Genomic DNA, 18,870 nt, shown 5'->3' on the forward strand with positions numbered 1-18,870 from the left:
TAGGAAACAAAGATGATGTGACCAAGTTTCCACACTCCAGGATTTTAGTGTTTTTGTACAGACAGACATTTAAACAGATAAAATACAGGCGCGGTGCCCATCGCCATTACAGAGGAAGAACCCAGTGCTGTATGAAAAAGGAAAGAACAGCTGCCTGGGAGATCTGGGGGCGGCACCCAGAGCAGCTCTGAGCTGGGTCTGAAAATAAGACGTTGCAGACAAGGAAAGGACGTTTGGGCAGCTTTCCTGGCATCCTTAATCCCTGATGAGAGTCTACCATACCTCTCCACCCCATGGCCATTATCAGATCACCCAAACTCTTTCTGCTTGGAGGTGCAATTCTGGGCAGAACTTGGGTCTTCTGTCCAGTAGGAGACTGATCTCTTGGCTCATTTCTTCACTTGCCCCTTTGGACATCCCTGTGCCGCCGTCCATTCCCCTTTGCCCCCATCCTTAGATACTATGGGGATTCAGTCTCCAGCTGGATGCCTGGCTCCTCTGGTGCCAAGGGAGCCCGGTGGGTTTAGGGAAACTCTGATTCCTCAGTTTGTCTGTGTGTTTCACTTCACACAGTCAAGTGAAAAGGAGAGATGCTCCAGAAGGAGAAATGAGTGGCTGAAAGAGAGAGCACAGGACCAGTACTCAGTACAGCTAAAGCATGGGTTTCCCTCCTCCATTTATACTCACCACCCCCGCCTCCACATGGAATGTTAATACGTTGTTGACAGCCAGACCTTCCTCCACATTTCTCTCACTGGACTGTATTTCCATGAGGTGCAGAATTGAAACCCAGGGCTTGTTAAAAACAATCACAACAACAAAAACCACTTTTATTAAGCTTAACACAGTGAATTTAAAAGAATGAAATATATGTATAATTCAATTAGTTGATTGTTTTATAAATTGGTTAATCTTTTTTTTTTTAACTTGAAGAAAGTCTGTTTTGCTTTATTTATTTATTTATTTTTTAAATTTATTTATTTATTTTTGGCTGCGTTGGGTCTTCATTGCTGTGCATGGGCTTTCTCTAGTTGCGGCAAGCAGGGGCTACTCTTCCTTGTGGTGCACGGGCTTCTCATTGCAGTGGCTTCTCTTGTTGCTGAGCACAGGCTCTAGGCATGTGGGCTTCTGTAGTTGTGGCACGTGGGCTCAGTAGTTGTGGCTCACAGGCTCTAGAGCACTGGCTCAGTAGTTGTGGTGCACGGGCTTAGTTGCTCCACAGCATGTGGGATCTTCCCGGGCCAGGGCTCGAACCCGTGTCCCCTGCATTGGCAGGCAGATTCTTAACCACTGCGCCACCAGGGAAGCCCTGCTTTATTTTGAATCACAACTTCTTTTCTCTTCCCAAATCCTGTTTTGAAGTTAGAAGCTGAATATCAACCCTTTCCTGCCGCCACCTTGTATTCCTTATATAATATCCCTAATCCTTCCCACTCTCAAAGGATTGGTGACTCCATGGCTTGAGCTGACTAGAGAAAATGTTATTTATATGAAAAGCAGAAGAAAAAAAGGAATATATTTTTTAAATACAGTATTATCCTTGTTACATTAAGTAGAACAGTTTCTTAACATTAGCATGTGCCCTAATTCACAGATATAGCACTTAAAATCCATTTGTCTAATTCCTAGATCTCCTTGTCTTTATTATTTTTTTAAATAAATTTATTTATTTATTTATTTTTGGCTGCATTGGGTCTTTGTTGCTGCGTGCGGGCTTTCTCTCGTTGCAGCGAGCGGGGGCTATTCTTTGTTGTGGTGCACGGGCTTCTTATTGCGGTGGCTTCCCTTGTTGCGGAACACAGGCTCTAGGAGCATGGGCTTCAGTAGTTGTAGCTCACGGGCTCCAGAGTCCAGGCTCAGTAGTTGTGGCCCACGGGCTTAGTTGCTCTGCGGCATGTGGGATCTTTCTGGACCAGGGCTCAAAACTGTGTCCCCTGCATTGGCAGGCGGATTCTCAACCACTGTGCCACCAGGGAAGTCCCTCCTTGTCTTTAAATGAAAGTGAACATTAATAAAAAGCAGACAGCCTGATGCACTGTCAATATTCAATAATGCAACTAAGTTATACAAAAGTATTTTTTAGTAGAAATAAGAACTGAAGATAATGTGGTCTTGGTAGCCATTTAAGGGCTATTCATTTTTTTAAATTGTGAGATTTATCTTATATAGAGAAACTGCATATGTACAATTTAAAAATAATTATAGGGACTTCCCTGGTGGTCCAGTGGCTAAGACTCCGTGCTGCCAATGCAGGGGGCCTGGGTTCGATCCCTGGTCAGGGAACTAGATCCCACATGCTGCAACCAGGCGCAGCCAAGTAAATACATAAATAAAAATATTTTTTAAAATATATTAAAAAAATAAACTTAAAAAAAAATTATAAAGCAACCCCCCATATTACCATCTTTGTCAAGAAATAAAAACTGCCAGCATGCCAGAAGCACCCCATTTGTCCATCCTCAATAATAACTCCATCTCCCTATTAGAGGTAACCACTAACCTGACTTTTTCCTTGCTTTTCTTGTTAAACACTTGTGTATGGATCCCTAAATAACAGAGTTATTGACTATTTTTGGACTTTATATAAATGGACTCATATGGCAGGCATTCTTTGTGTCTTGTTTCTTTTGTTCATCACTGCCTATGAGATTCATCCATGTCGTCTATAGCTGAAATTCTCTCATTTTCACTACTGTTTAATATTATGATATACCCGAATAATCTATCCATTCAAGTACTGATAAACACTTGGCTATTTATTCCTAACGTCATGTACACAATCAACATGTTTTAAAATAAATATTTCAATGTCAAAGAGAGTGTTCTGCCTATGTTCTCATCTAGGAGTTTTATGGTTTCAGGTTTTACATTTAGGTCTTTAATCCATGTTGAGTTTATTTTTGTATATAGCGTGAGGGCATGTTCTAATCTCATTGTTTTACATGTAGCTGTCCAGTTTTCCCAGCTTACTGAAGAGACTGTCTCCTCTCCATTGTATATTCTTGCCTCCTTTGTTGTACATTAATTGACCATGGGTGCATGGATTTATTTCTGGGCTCTTTATTCTGATCCACTGATCTATGTGTCCGTTTTTGTGCCAGTGCCATGCTGTTTTGATTACTGTAGTTTTGTAGTATATTTTGAAGTCTGGGAGGATGGTACCTTCAGCTTTGTTCTTTTTTTTCCAAGGTTGCTTTGGCAGTTTGGGGTATTTTGTGGTTCCATATGAATTTTAGGATTATTTGTTTTAGTTCTGTGAAAAATGTCATGGGTATTTTGATAGGGAGTGCATTAAATCTGTAGATTGCTTTGCATCTTTGTTTCTTAAGGCAAAAGAAATTAAAGCAAAAATAAACAAATAGCCTAATTAAACTTAAAAGCTTTTGCACAGCTAAGGAAGACATCTGCAAAACAAAGAGACAACCGACTGAATGGGATAAAATATTTGCAAATGATATGACCGACGGGGGTTAATATCTCCAAAACATGTAAACAGCTCATACAACTCAATATCAAAAAAAAAAAAGAAAACAACCCTATCAAATGGGTAGAAGACCTGAATAGACATTTTTCCAAAGAAGACATACAGATGGCCAACAGGCAGGTGAAAAGATGCTCAACATCACTAATTATTAGAGAAATGCAAATCAAAACTACACTGAGGTATCACTTCACACCAGTCAGAATGGCCATCATCAAAAAGTCTACAAATATCAAATGTTGGAGAGGATGTGGAGAAAAAGAACACTTGTACACTACTGGTGGGAATGCAGTTGGTGTAGCCACTATGGAAAACAGTATGGAGGTTCCTCAAAAAACTGAAAATAGAACTACAATATGATCCAGCAATTCCACTCCTGGGTATATGTCCAGAAAACATAAGAACACTAATTCAAAAAGATACATGCACCCCAATGTTCAAAGCAGCACTACTTACAATAGCCAAGCTATGGAAGCACCCTAAGTGTCCATCAACAGATAAATGGATAAAGAACATGTGGGATAGATATATATACACATACATATATATATATACAATGGGATATTACTCAGCGATAAAGAAGAATGAAATACTGCCATTTGTAGCAATGTGAATGGACTGAGAGAATATTATGCTTAGTGAAATAAGTCAAAGAAAGATAAATACTGTATGTTATCACTTATATGTAGAATCTAAAAAGTAATACAAATGAATGTATATAACAAAACAGAGACAGACTCACAGATATAGAGAACAAACTAGTGGTTACCAGAGGGGAGAGGGAAGGGGGGAAGGGCAAGGTAGGGATATGAGATTAAGAGATACATACCCCTATGTATAAAACAGAAAAACAAGGATATCTTATATAGCACAGGGAATTATAGCCATTATCTTGTAATAACTTTTAATGGAATATAATCTGTAAAAATACTGAATCACTATGCTGTATACCTGAAACTAATATAATACTGTAAATTAACTATACTTCAATTAAAAATATAAAAAATAAAATATTTCATTAAAGCAGCAGTTTAAAAATGCTAGGTAGCACACCCAATTTACTTTTATATAACAATAAATGATTAGTGAAAAGCTATTATTATTTAAATATGCTGGTAAAATTAGGGCAGTAGGTTTAAAAAATTGATGTTGCAGGATTCAAGTCCAATTTCTACTTGACATTATTGTCTTCAGAAAATTATATAGAAATGTCCCAAATTGTCTGCTTATTCCCTTATCAGAGAGAATAGAGGCAGTTTCCCCAAACTTGAGAAAGCAGTAGTTGCTTTCATTATAAACATCAGAATGAGTTTTATATTAAATAAATTCAGAAACTGATTTTCTTCAGCAGGTGAATACTGATTTCTCTTTCAAACAAAGTTACACCCTTAATGCTTTAAAAGTTCTCCCATAATCACAGAATTTTTGGTAAAAATGTTACAACTCTATAAATTTTCTTTCCAATTACTTTCAGAATTTAAGAAAAATTGATCATAATATCTAAGAGCAATGACAAATACCATTTTGTTAAAACTCTCTGAATCTCTGCTTGGGCAGATTTCTATGCCATGTGATTTTCTGTGAAATTAACAGGCTATTCTCTATTCCACTGAAATGAATATGGAGTATCAATGTAATTATAAAGCTATATTGGCACAAAAATACTTTATTTTCATTTCATAAGATTTCAGAGGTCTTTATTCAGTGTGCAGTTTAACAAGCTAAAAGTAACCACCATAGATATGGCTTAATTGCTTTGTTGGCTTAGCTCTGAAACTTAAAATGAGAATAGTCAGCAATTGTAGTTTAAGAAAATCTTGACAGTTAATATTCATATCTCTCAATTATTCCCAGAATTTGATAAAGTTATTGAATGAAAACTTTTATTGAATTTCTCTTCTATTACTTCCTTCTGTGTTTTTGAGTTTGGAGGCAAATCTTATTTCATGCTGGAAATGGTTCTTCCTGAAAATGGTGGCCCGATAATCACCGTATAATTCTCTTTACTTGTTAATCTTACACTAAAAAAAATTAACTTTCCACAAAATCTTGGTCAACCCATATAAGGTTTGAGATTAAAATTTATTTAAAGACTACTAAAAATAAGCATAAATTAACTTATTTTCATCATCAATATTTAAGGCCACACATGTGCCAAGTAATGTGCTAGGAGGCCCTGGGGGTAAAGCGATGATGAGATAAAGCCCCTGCCTTCACAAACATGAAACAGCCTGTAAACAATTACATAAAGTGTTTTAAAGACTATAATAGAGGTCTGCAGAAGATGCTGTCAGGGGAAGGGTCTGCCTGTGAAAGGTTTTTCCAAGGAGTCATTTTTAATAATCACATTGATAGTTTGAATAAAATATTACTGCCAAAACAATACAAGAATGTTTGCTGACTTTTGTTCCTAAAAAAAGGTATGTGCTTCCTTTTATATTATTAATTTCAAGTTCTTCCTTTTACATTATCTATTTTCTTAGCACACTTGTTTTTAGCTATATTAATGATAAACTAAAGGTAATCTAAGACTTTCCAGCTTCTCTTTTTTAACAGCCCAGTTGAGTGAAAGTAATATGAAACAAATAGAATACTTACAATTTGGGATATATTGCTAAATATGATTGGGAACCCTTGTTACCAAGCATTGTTTGTGCTTTATGTATTACTATCAATCAAGAAAATAGAAATATTTTAGTGACCTATTGCATATTGTCTTTTCTAGATGAAAACTTCTCAATTCCTCATAATAAAAGGGGAGTTCTTGGAATGGTCAACAAAGGCCGTCACAGCAATGGGTCACAATTCTACATCACACTACAAGCAGCTCCCTATCTAGACAGAAAATATGTGGCTTTTGGGTATGTGCATTGTAAGTTCGTCTATATAATATTCATATATGTAAAAATGTGGTTCAGAAAGATGTGGGTAAGTATTGTACACAGTCTACGGGTAACTAAAAATAGAATTTAAAAGCAAAAGTAATACAAATACTGTAGACAAACATGTTCAGAAGTAAGTATTTCATAAGAAGCTTGCTATCTATAATAAACACGGAAACCATTTCGGCACAGCCATTATAATGTCCTGTGCATCCATCCATCCATCCAGCATCCATCCTTCTATGGATCTTCAGGATACTGTCAATTCTTAGTAACTATTAACACCATAGTTCTTAATAATCTAGATATATTTAGATGCAGAAGTGAGGTGAAGCCATTTATGTAATTGTCCATGAACATTGTGAAGAGAGAGATAAAATCGTCCAAGCTACAAGTAACTTTTTATTTTACTGAGCAATTTAAAATATGGAAATATCTCAGGTAATAATTACTAGAATATTATTAGCAAGATGCTTATAGGCATGTGGACCGAATATGGATGGTGACTATACTTTTCATCACTCCCGTGTTTCATATCTCTGTTTGATTACTGAAATGAATATAAATTGAAGCTTACTTTGTCTTTCCTGAAATGATGTATAAGGCGTCAGAACTTTTCTGAATATTAGATTATTCCAGCTACTCCACAGGGATAATTACTGACTCTTCATCCTCAGAAAAAATTCCAGGCCAATGTTAATTTTAAGCACAATTAAAAAAAAAATTTAAGCACAATTATTCCTTCAGTGTAATGCAGGTGATATTTCCAGGTTGAAAAAGCAGAAAGTATATTTTCATCCAAAGGAGATTTCTTTAAAGAGATGATTTTAACAGCTACATAAGCTAAAATAATGCATTTTCCTCCATCTTTCCTGGTCTTAATAAACTATATTCTGATTTTGAAATGCATTCTTCCATTATTTTTTAAATCCAAATAATTCTTACAATTTCTTAGATCTTTTAAATATCTTCCTGTCATCTTGCTGGTAGTATCTTGCCTTCAACCATATGCTTAGGTGATCCTTTATATCCTTCCAAAAGGTACCTTTCTCAAACGCAAACGTGACTACTTTAAAAAATTTAGTGCCTCCTTCACCACCTCCACCCACAGATGCATAGAGCCTAGAGTTCAGAGCGGCATTGCAGGTCCTCCACCCTCTGGCCCCGCATCTTTTTTCAGCCTTCACTGCTGCTGGCCTTCTGACCCATTCATTCCACCAGCATTTTATTAGGCACCTAACAAGTGCTAGTCCCGGTGCTCAGTCCTGGGGCAAGAGTGATGTGGCACAACTTCCGCCCTTCGGGGAGCCTATATAGTGTGTTGGAAAACCCAACAACTGTAAGACAGTGAGACATGAACATGCAAGCCCTGTAAAGAGTGCACTGGGAATACAGGAGAGAGGGCAAGGCAATAAGTACCCTCCAACTCCTTAGTAAAAGCCAATGCAGATCCTACAGGATGGTAGTGGAGAGGAGGAGTGCTTGGTCTCCTTTTGGTGATTGCCTTTTTCTATGTGATTCATCTTTAGGGGAATCTCTCGCACTAATTCGTTATCACCAACACACTGGCCTCAGGGAGGCGCTGCACTGCTTTTATTGCTCTAGCCTAAGTATAATCTCAATTTTTTTCCCTTAAGCCTCCAAGTTACAGCTGAGTCTGGGCTGAAATATTTAAATGACACCTGACAGAACGCTAGGCGAGAAGCAGAAAAGTAATACCATAATAGGCAACTAGATAATCTGACAAAATATAACTAACTCCTTCAGGGATACCCTCCTTCCCTGCTGTAGAGCTGCCTCTAGTGGAAGATGCTTTCTCTCCCCTATCATCACAGGGCACCCGCAGGTTCATCTGAGCTTCCAGAAGCCCAGACATGGTTAGCAAGGTCCAGAGAGAGACAGAAATTTCCTTTCCTATTTGAGACAGACCCTCCTTCCAAGCCCTAGTTTCTGGTACATGAACTTGCCTTGTCTTCAGATGGATGACACTGGGAATGCCCTTTAGGGGAGATTGCATCAACCCACAGTCTTGTTGATGGCCCTGCCCTGTGGTTTCACAGGGAAAGAATACCAAAATATAAGCCTGTAAGATCTCCATTCACACATACATAGGTCAAAGGGGTATATGTTGGGGATAGTGCTGGGGAGGAATTAATTAATTATAAGGGACCCCTAAAGTGGGGAGGAGTCATGGGAAGCTTCATGAGAAGGTGAAATGAGTACTGAAAGTCATGTAGAAGTCAGCCAGATAGAGAAGGCTGGAAATCAAAGTGAGTAAAATAAATTTTAGAAAGAGTGAAGAACCTCCGTAGAGAGACCCTAAGGAGTATCCTATCTACCAGTCATTTAGTTTGGCTAGAGCTTAGAGCCCAGGGGGAAATGGAGAGAGTAGAGGCTGGAGAAGATGAGACAGCCAAGTCCCGGCTCTCAAAGGGCTGTGGGTGCCATGCTGCTGAGCACAGACCCCCACCTGAAGGGGCTGGGAAGCCATGGGAGAATTTTTAATTGGGAGCAACATGACCAGGTTCTTGTTCTGAAAAAAATCTCTTTTTAGCAGAAGTGAGGAATTAATTGGCAAAGGATGAAAATGAAGGTAGAAAGGCCAGTTAAGAAACGATGGTAACCACCTAGAGGGGTGGGATAGGGAGGGTGGGAGGGAGATGCAAGAGGGGGTATGGGGATATATGTATACTATAGCTGATTCACTTTGTTATACAGCAGAAACGAACACACCATTGTAAAGCAATTATACTCCAATAAGGATGTTAAAAAAAAAAAAAGCAATGGTAATAGTAGGCCATAAATGAAGTCCTAGTCTAAGGCACTGGCAGTACAGATAAGCAGGGGATAAATGGAAAAATTCAAAAGATATTTGGAAATTAGATTCAACAAGACTTTATGACTATTTAGATGTTGGTGGTGAGGTTATGGAAAGGTATAGAGCAATGGTATCTAACAGAACTTTCGCAGTGATGGAAATGTACTATGATCTGTGCTGCCCAATATGACAGCCACTAGCCACATAAGCCACTTAGCACTTGAAATGTGGCAAGTGCAACTGAGGAACTAAATTTAATTAATTTAATTTAATTTAAGTAGCCACCTGTGGCTATTGGCTACCATATTGGGCAGTGAAGATGTGGAGGAACTCCTAGGATTTTGGAACTGGTTGGATGGCTGGTGCCATTCACCACAGTAGAGGATACAAGAAGGAGGATATGGGAGAGAAGATCATGAATTCAAGGTGGACAAGTTATGTTTCAAGTGAAGATACCTGTATGACAGGCAGGTGGCAACTCCTGAATACCAGGAGTAGGTATTCAAGCTGGGCAAGCGCTAGAGATGTAGATTTGGAAGCTTTGAACATGGCAGCTGAGCTGCAGCCAGACCAGAGTACCATCCCTCCCAGAACAGCCTCTGGGCCTTTGCTTGTCTTGTTACGTTCTGCCTTCCTTCAGTCTGCCAAAATCCCGTTCAAGGCTTAGGTCAGAAATACCCCCCTAACTACCAAAATCAAACTGCCTCTTTGTCCTCTTTGGCACACTGTGAACAACTTGAAATAGGAACTGAGTCTCACTTACTCTGTGCCCTAACACCTGTCACAGTGGAAAGGTGCACACAGTAGGTGCCCATTCAGTATTTGTGAAACCAATGTGGAGAATAGGCTTCACAGCCTCTTTGGACAGAGGTGAATCTGTCCATTTATTCCCTGCTCTTCATCCTCAGAATGTATCTTGTGTCCTGCTCTGTGTCATGTTTTCTAATTGGGATGGCAAAAATAGAGCCCTCCAGAAAAGAAATGACTAGAGATGGTCAGTGTCAGCACTGACACTGTCCCCGTAAAGGATCATGAAATGGAAATTGCACCTTCCCCTTAACCACTGCTTCAACCCAAACACTGGCAGAGGGCACAGTCCTATGTTTAGAGCTATCTCTCTGGCCTCTGCTGCCTTTTTTTAGTTGAGAGAACCATCAGAAGTCTAGTTCCACTCGGGGAGTTCTGGCTTGTGGCCAGCGAACATGTACACAGACCTGAACTAGCATGGCTCTGGGCTGTCTTTTATTCATGTATTCAGTGGATGGCAATGAGGTGCCCACTCTGTGCCAGGCACTGAGCACTATGCAAAAGCATGATCTCTGCCCTCAGGGGAGAATCAGAAATTAATCCAAGAAGCATAGAAATAAATGTCAAATTTATCCCTGATCACTCCTATAAGGGAGAGGGGGAACTTGACATAAGCGGGGCGGGGAGGGGGGCGATGTCTGGGAAACATCCCCCAAGGTAGTGATGGCTAAGATCGGAAGGAAGGCCAGGAGGTGACCAGGCCAGGGGACAGAGGGAGGCAAGAGCAAAGGAGATAGCTGTGGCAGGAAGGGCACATGCGGCGGTGGCTGAAGTGCTGAGAGCCAGTCTGGCTGGAGCCGACAGAGCAAGGGAGCATGCTGCAAGGCACCCTCGAGGGGAGTGGGGAGGCCGGCCATGGGAGAGACCTTTGGTCTTTATCATAAGGATGATGGGAAATTATAGAAGTGTTTTAAGTGGGGGAGGTGAGACCACATTAGCATTTTTAAAAGATCGCTCTGATGGCAGTGAGGATAACAGACTGGAAGGGTCCCGGAGCAGGTGTGGAGGAGCATGGCAAAGTGGACATATCTAGAGCTATTTAAGGTATTTATGACTGATGTTAATTTAATTTGTAGGAAACAGCCTTAGCGAAGCTAGATAGGACTCAATTTAGGGATGTAAGCTAAATGTGAAAATTTATGACTGACTGAATTTTCCATTCTGTTCTCCTATATAGGCAATTGATTGAAGGAACAGATGTTCTTCATCAACTAGAATTGGTTCCAACAGAGAATGAAAGACCAATACAACAATGTGTAATTATTGACAGTGGAGAGCTTTATGCCTAACCTTCGTATCAGTATTTTCTGACAATTTTTTATTGTACATCTGATCAGCTGTTTCTAGATTTAATTAAACAGTGCTTGTTAAAATTTGATTTGAAAGCTGTGGCGGACGCTGTAGGTTAGCTCTCCCAACACCCAATCCCTCCCCATTTTCCTTTCTTGCCTAAAGCAAAATACACAATTTTCCAGCCTCCCTTGCAGCTAGGAGTAGCCATGGGATACTGTTCTGGCCAGTAAGACAGCAGCAGAATGCCAGTGGTCCTGCCCCTTCCCCTCTATCCAGTCTTGAATGCAGAGAGGCTGGAGCCATGAAGGAAAGGCCAAGAGAACAACAGAGGTGTCAGCCCCAATTCTTGAGCTGCGGGACCAATACCAGCAACTCCCTATGTCTAGATTTCTTGCTATCTGAGACAAACAGATCCCTGTTTCTTGGTCGATTATTGTTACTTGTAGCCAAAACCATTCTTAATTTAGCAGCAGTACCTAATGGCCTTTGAATCCTAAAACATTTGTACCTATAACAGAATTATGTTGGTGTCTGTAATTATATTTCTGCCATAAGAAAATTGGTAAATAACCAAATAGAAGAGAGCCAACAGAAAAAAATTCATTGTAATATTTTGTTGTTTATACATGACATTCAGAGAAGGATATACACTTTAGATGGTTTTATGAATAGAATGCTTGTCTCTGAGCCATACCAACTCTATGAAAACCAAGGGCCTCGGTTAGAGTCCCTGTGGTGGTGGACTCCTGAGATGTTCCTGGGATCCAGCTTTATCAGCTGCTCCTTAAGCTGAGATTCTCAAACCCATGTCACCTAGGGAAGTTTTTCAACAAAGACTACTGGACCCTGTCCCTGCCCTGCAGAGTCTCTAGATGTGGGACAGGGATTCTGCGCATTCGCTTAGCTCTCTCCCCAGAGGTTCTTATTTAAGCCACCTGGGCACTGGTCACTCGGGAATCACTGCAAGACATAAGCAACATGTTTCAGCCCCCTTTTTGCAGTCAGTGAGGTGCTTGCCTCTGTTAGTGGTGACCCCGCTCAGCTGCCGCCACCACTGCTGTCGAACTGCTGCTCTGCCCAGACCCACTGCACTTTTCTTGCCCTTAAGTGAAGGTCTGTCTTCCAAGCACAATCTCTCTTTGAGCTGATCTTAAGGAGACAGCCCCCTAATTGACTTGGGGCTTGCCAAAGGGAGGCAAAGGATTTTTAGAAATTTTTAATTTTGAAATGATTATAGATTCACAAGTAATTGCAAAAATAGAACAGAGCAGTCCTGTGTACAGATCACCGTTTCCCCAGGGGTCCTATCTTACACTATAGTATAACATCAAAACCAGGCAACTGACAATGGCAGAGTTGTCATCTTATCCTGTATATTGTAGATCTGTGTGACTGGCACCACAATAAAGACACAGAACTTTTTCAGCACCACAAAAACCTCCCTCGGACTAGCCCTTTACAGTTAACCTACTCCCTTGCTCCCCACCATCCCTAACTCCTGCCATCGGGCATCTATATATACATCTATCCTCCTCCCTTCCTTCCTTTCTTTCTCTCTCCTTCCCTCTCTCTTTTTCTCTCTCTGCCCTCTTTCTCTCTTTTCCTGTCTCTCTCTCTCTCCCTCCCTCCCTTCCTCTCTCTCTCTTTCTAATAACAGCTTCATTGCTATTGCCATATGGTTCTATCCTAAGATCTGAGGTGGATGGGGAGGAAGCGTACTGCCTGTGTCACGTTCTCAAGTGACCCAGGGGCAGCAGAATGTTAAGAATGTGTGTTCTAGAGCCAGACAGCCTGAGTTTGAATCCTGGCTCTGCCCTTCCCTTGCTGCATGAACTCAGGTAAGAACTTCATTGTGCCTCTATTGCCTCATCTCAAAACAGTAGTACCTACCACACAGAGCTGCTGTGAGGGTTCAGGGGATCAGGAATTTGTAGACAGGATCTAGAATATGACCAATTATGCTGTAAGTGTTCGATACACGTATGATTAATAAAATCCTGGTATATGACCTTCAGGGTGTTGTCTAGGAACTTGTATTTTTAAAAAACTCTTCAATGACTGATTAACAGCCAGATCTGGGAAACACTGAAGAGGAGGTATCTCCTCTTCTTCTGCTCTTAGGAGTTTTGGCCAACCTGAGAATTCAAGCTGTTTGTATGAAGCCTCCGGATCCACTCCCTGGGCCTTTGGAGGGGTTCCTCCAGTCACACTGGTGACACCTCAAACAAAGGGGCGCTGGGCTTGCCGCAGAGGCTCTCAGCAACTCCTGAAGCACGGGATGAAAGAAACTGACACATTGCAAAGGTCCTGGTTAAAACATTACAGGCATTAGTCATGTAATAACAAGCAGCAGAGCAATTCTTACTGGCAATGAACCTGTATATTAGGGCATTAAGCATCTATCTGATATTGTGAAAGAACTGGGATATTTGCATGGGTGTAAGAAACTGATGCCAGCTCCCCTTATTTTTCAGTTTGGCTGCAATGTAAAGGTAGAACTCTGCTAACCGCCTAAAGGATGGCAAGCAAGTTCATGGTCACTTTGTTTGCTCTCACTTCCCAATTTTAGGCTGTGTAGAAACTTTAGTCACAGATCTATATATGCAGTGGTTCTTACTGCCATCGTTTAAAGGTACATGCACTGATACTTCTGTCTTAGAATATATTGTCTTAGAATGATTTATGTTTAACTATATCGTTTGGAGAAACTGATTGTTACAAAGGACTCAGAAGCTTATCCCGATTAACTCCAAATATAAGACTTTGATTTAACCAAAATGAAAGATTCTGATTTGATTAAACAGAAGGAATTCTAAATTTTTCCAAGTCTACAAATATGAGAGTAAAGGCATTCTGATGCTTTGTACAAAATGTTAGTTATGTGACCTAGCCCTAAATGCTGATATGGCAAAGTCAGGTACATATGCTCTGTCTTACGCCAAGCCATGTGAATAAGCAGAGTGTGGTATCTTCATTTTTTTTTTTTTTATTTTGGGAGATTTGAGATAAATATTTTAAATTCTATCTAAAGGATATGTTTTCCCCAACTCCAAACAATGCCAGCTATTTGTTAATGAATGAATAGGCGGGCAACCTCAGGATTCCATACTATTTACATTTTATACATATTTAAAATCAGGTGTGTTTGTTTCAGTCCCAGCTAGCTAGCAAAATGGTGCCCAAATCACTTAACCTTGCATTTTCTTCATTTGTAAAAAGAACAAATAGGAGTAAAGAAGTTGTTAGCTCCCTTCGGGCTCTAAAACTTCAGTGGTTCCCTGAGTGAATTTATGAAAGCAATAACAATGCCATTATCTACTTTCGGGCTTCAATTTCACTAGTAAAATCGGGGTGCACCTATCTCATGGTGGTTTGAGGATTGAGATAATTTGTGAAGACACCACTAATGACCCTTGACGCGTCGCAGAAATTTGATAAAAATTATCTTCCCGTCTGGAATGTCAACCCGCAAAAAACAGAGACACTGCCACTGACAGAAAGAACGTCATCATCATTTCAAGGAACAGCAAGAGTCCCTGTCATGCTCAGTGTTAGCTATTCTCGCTAACATACTAATTTCCAGTTGACTGAATTAATTCAAAGGTATATCCTCAAAATTAAAATTAATCTCTGCCAACCTAGTGATACTCTTTCCCTCATGCAAACTCGTTTTTTAAACTACCATATTGCTTATACCATGCACTACCCTTCCCAAAATGGAATCGCAGCTTAAACTTGCAAATCTAGTTGGTCCGTGTCTCCAATAAATTTTATACATCATACAAAATGTAACAAACTCAGTAGTAACACATAAGACACAAATTACAAAGTCTGACACTTGATGGGGGGCTTTGAAAACGTGGTGAATCATACGTTCTTCTACTTCAGTGAGCATCAGAAATGCTTGAGCCTATTAAAACACAGATTCCTGGGCCTCACACCAGTTCCCGGTTCAGTGGATCTGGAGTGGGTTGGAGAATTTGCATTTTTAACACGTACCAGGTGATGCTGATCTGCTGGCCTGGAGACCACACGTTAAGAACCACTGGGATATATGAAAGTCATAGATACATGAGAGACTTGTGGCATACAGGTATGCAGAACAAATATAAAAGTTATTAAACACTAAAGTGTGACAACAGAAAAGAATGAGAAAAAATGATGAGACAAGAAACTTTGATTTCATCAAAGCAGCAGGGAGGTATGCAAACACTGACCAATCAGAAGGGACAGCAACTAGAGGCCTGGTGCAGGGTCCTAGAGCTCTTGGATGGGCTGGAAGTGAGCCCTCCGCTTCTAGAGAGGCAACAGGGCAGTCTGGGGTTTCAGAAGAGTGACTGAGACCCTTGGGCTGCTCAGGCAGTGCTCTTTACCATTCAGTACAGAATCAGTTGAACATTTTAATAAGCAGAATATCCATCAGGGTGTGTTCCGGCTGAAAAGCAGCGCTACAAGACAGGATTGGGAGGAGCACAAAGGATGCCTGGGCACAGGGGGAAGTAGTAGGTAATGCTGGATATCAGAAAGCTGCCTGGGTGTAGTTTACTTTGAACTTGGGGGTTGTTCCTAAGGAATGAGTTATTAACAAGTCTTCGTTCTGTTTCCTAAAGGACTAAGAGATACAATGGGAAAAGCCCTAGCCTGCCCAGGATTTAAAGCAGTATAGAAATAAAAATAAATGTGTCTCAAGTGCCAGCCTAAAGGGAACCTAGGCTGGGCTCCAAGACTCCTGCATATCCAGTAGTTTTGTGTTGCTTGTACCATAACCTTACATATCTTTGTAAAACAAGCAAAAACCCAAATAAAGAAACAAAAACTTCACAATATGTCTTGCTTGATGTAATTCTGTAGAGGATTCACCACTAAGAATTGCAGCCACTTAGGAGAATAGAATAGTTCTCCACAGGTTATAGTGTAAAGCAGTCTTCTCAGACTTTAATAGGTGCACATATGGATCTCGTTAAAATGAAGATTGTGATTCAGGAGGTCTGAGGTGAGGCCTGACCTGCATTTCTAACAAGTTTTCAAGTGGTATGAATGGTATTGGTTCATGAACCACGCTTTGAGAAGCAAGGGTAAAGCAGTAGTTTGCAACCTAAGCTGCAGACAAGAAACACCCGGGGAGTTTTTACAACTCCTGATGCCCAGACTTTATTCCAGATGAATTAAATCAGTACCCAGGCATCAGTATTTTTCAAAGCGTCTGGGTGGTTCCTATTTTCAGCCAAGGTTGAGAACACCTGCTTTAAAGTATAATGCTCCCCTATGAAACCCTGGAACAATTATCAAGGAAATACCATAGTCAAAGTGGAGAGCATCTAGTATTTTATCACCAACCCTAATCACAGTGTGAACAGTAAGAATATGAATATACAGTTTTAGCTCACTGTTAATATTTGACTTATTACAATCCTTCTCTAATTTTGTTGAAAGTTATTTAAATATTACACAAGGTTTAATACATGTTAAAACTGTATTATACGCATGTAAATCAATGAAGTTAGAACACTACCTCACATCATACACAAAAATAAAATCAAAATGGCTTAACTTAAATATGGCATGACACCATAAAACTCCTAGAAGAGAACATAGGCAAAACATTTTCTGACATAAATCGTAGCAACGTTTTCTTAGGTCAGTCTCCCAAGGCAAAATAAACAAAGACAAAAGTAAGCAAATGGGACCTAATCAAATGTATAAGCTTTTGCACAGCAAAGGAAGCCATAAACAAAACGAAAAAACAACCTGCGGACTGGGAGAAAATATTTGCAAAGGATGCAACCGACAAGGGCTTAATTTCCAAAATATATAAACAGCTCATGGAACTCAGTAACAAAAAAAATAAACAACTGTATCAAAAAATGGGCAGAAGATCTAAACAAGACATCTCTCCAAAAAAGACATACAGATGGCCAACAGGCACATGAAAAGATGCTGAATATGGCTAATTATTAGAGAAATGCAAATCAAAACTACAGTGAGGGACTTCCCTGGTGGCGCAGTGGTTAAGACTCTGTGCTCCAAATGCAGGGGGTCGGGGTTCAATCCCTGGTCAGGGAACTAGATCCCACATGCATGCCACAAGTAAGAGTATGCATGCCACAACTAAGGAGCCCGTGAGCCACCACCAAGACGCGGCGCAACCAAATGAATAAATAAATATTAAAAAAAAAAAAGCTGACTCGTGCCTTCATTTGGTCTGGTGTCAGATGGTTATGTGCTAAATAAATACCGTGTGAGAAGTATCCTGAGAAAAGAAATACCTTTCTTTGTTTGAAGGCTGATAATGAGACCTCACTTACTTGGCTGTACTCTCACGCTTCTGGCCGTAGGTTGGATCAGTCAAAAACCGTTTCTTGTTTACATCCAAGCAAATCTCCAACTAGTGTAGTTGATGGAACAAATATTCATAGTCCTGAGGGTACAGAAGGATCCCACTGATTCGATTTTAGGGTTAGGAAAGCCTTCAAGTTTAGGTAAAAAATGATAAAGCGCTTATGCAGTCTTCTTTTTTGGGGTTTCCATAGAAAAGCAGATCTCAAAAGCAACTGATGTTGTTATTTTATTAGACTAAATGCACGTAATTAAAATTAGATGATAAATACAAATAGCTGAAAACAGCGTTAAATACAGCTTTTATAACCTAAGTTTTACCATTTGATACAAGCATGGCTGCACTTGTGAATATTTTTGTGAGTTGGGCATCAGATGGCGCTCACCCTTACTAAAAGCCTGAGCAGTGACAGAATATTAACAGGCATTTCGAAATCCGGCCCTGACGCCAAGCAATTGTGCCTTTCGGTCAAGTCACTTTTCTAAGTTTCGGTTTCTTCATCTGTAAAGTAGGGGTGGGAACAGACCAGATGGATTTCCAACCCATAGCGTCTTTGATTCTTCGACTACAGCGGTGGCACAGACTGGCTGCTGCTACCGCTAACTGAAATCGTCACGAAATTCAGATAAGTCAGGGTGGGAAGGCGTGACAGAGGTAGACAGTGTGCGTTCCCGGCTGGAAGGCAGGAGACCGCTTTCGGTGTTTCAGCCGCTCACATTACGTGGGCGGCGGAGCAGAAACTCCTTAACCGCGTGGTGCCTCCATTTCCCTGGGGTGTCCCAGCACAAGGTTATAGAATTCCAAGAAAATCGACTTTGAAGGAAAAAAGCGCGGGTCCTACGAAGGATACTTATGCAAGCACGTTGGGAACGCGGGAGGACAGTACAAACTTAATTCTTTCTCAACGAAACGCCTGAAAACAACTTCCGCCCAGCGGGTCTCAGGTCTGGGAGATGCGGCCCCGGAGGTCACGTGGGACCAAGCTGGCCGTTCGCGAGGACGCAGTCGCCACATCATGTAGGTTGTTCCATCCAAGCCGGGGGGGAGCCTTCTCTATTGCAGGAATGAGAAAAGCCCAGCCGTGCCCTGTATGGCAACCTGAGGGCAAATAAAAGAGGTTCCTGTGTCTAGGCAGTTTCTTCGCTTGGCCAGTACAGTCGCTGGGGGGAAAATCCTCCCTTAGTTTCCTCTCGATTCCTCTGTTCCCCCTGCCGTAGAATTCCAGTTGGTATCGCCGGCGCCACGCCTCCGC

General features: G+C 40.7%; 1 protein-coding gene and 1 long non-coding RNA gene across 9 annotated transcripts in view; one reads left to right on the plus strand and one right to left on the minus strand.

Annotated features, from left to right (window-relative positions):
* PPIL6 (peptidylprolyl isomerase like 6) overlaps positions 1-13,295 on the plus strand; it is a gene marked incomplete at its 5' end in the record, with an annotated part of 37,319 nt that extends 24,024 nt beyond the window's left edge. For 7 of the 8 annotated variants that reach the window (XM_082475428.1, XM_082475426.1, XM_082475427.1 and 4 more), the window contains 2 exons: positions 6,207-6,342; positions 11,166-13,295. In XM_082475428.1, coding sequence (XP_082331554.1) covers positions 6,207-6,342; positions 11,166-11,277 — 248 coding nt within the window. In that variant the 3' untranslated portion in view covers positions 11,278-13,295. Of the gene's footprint in view, positions 1-6,206; positions 6,354-11,165 lie in introns of all 8 variants that reach the window. The other variant, XM_082475429.1, reaches the window with a different exon arrangement.
* The window catches only part of LOC309667181, a 42,618-nt gene extending 23,866 nt beyond the window's left edge, over positions 1-18,752 (minus strand). Inside the window, exon 1 of the long non-coding RNA XR_014267590.1 lies at positions 17,587-18,752. This is a non-coding gene — a long non-coding RNA (uncharacterized lncRNA). The remainder of the gene's footprint in view (positions 1-17,586) is intronic.
* Between the last annotated feature and the right edge of the window lie 118 nt (positions 18,753-18,870).

The sequence above is a fragment of the Balaenoptera physalus genome (assembly GCF_965194825.1).
Source record: "Balaenoptera physalus genome assembly, chromosome: 9".
Lineage (NCBI taxonomy): Eukaryota > Metazoa > Chordata > Mammalia > Artiodactyla > Balaenopteridae > Balaenoptera > Balaenoptera physalus.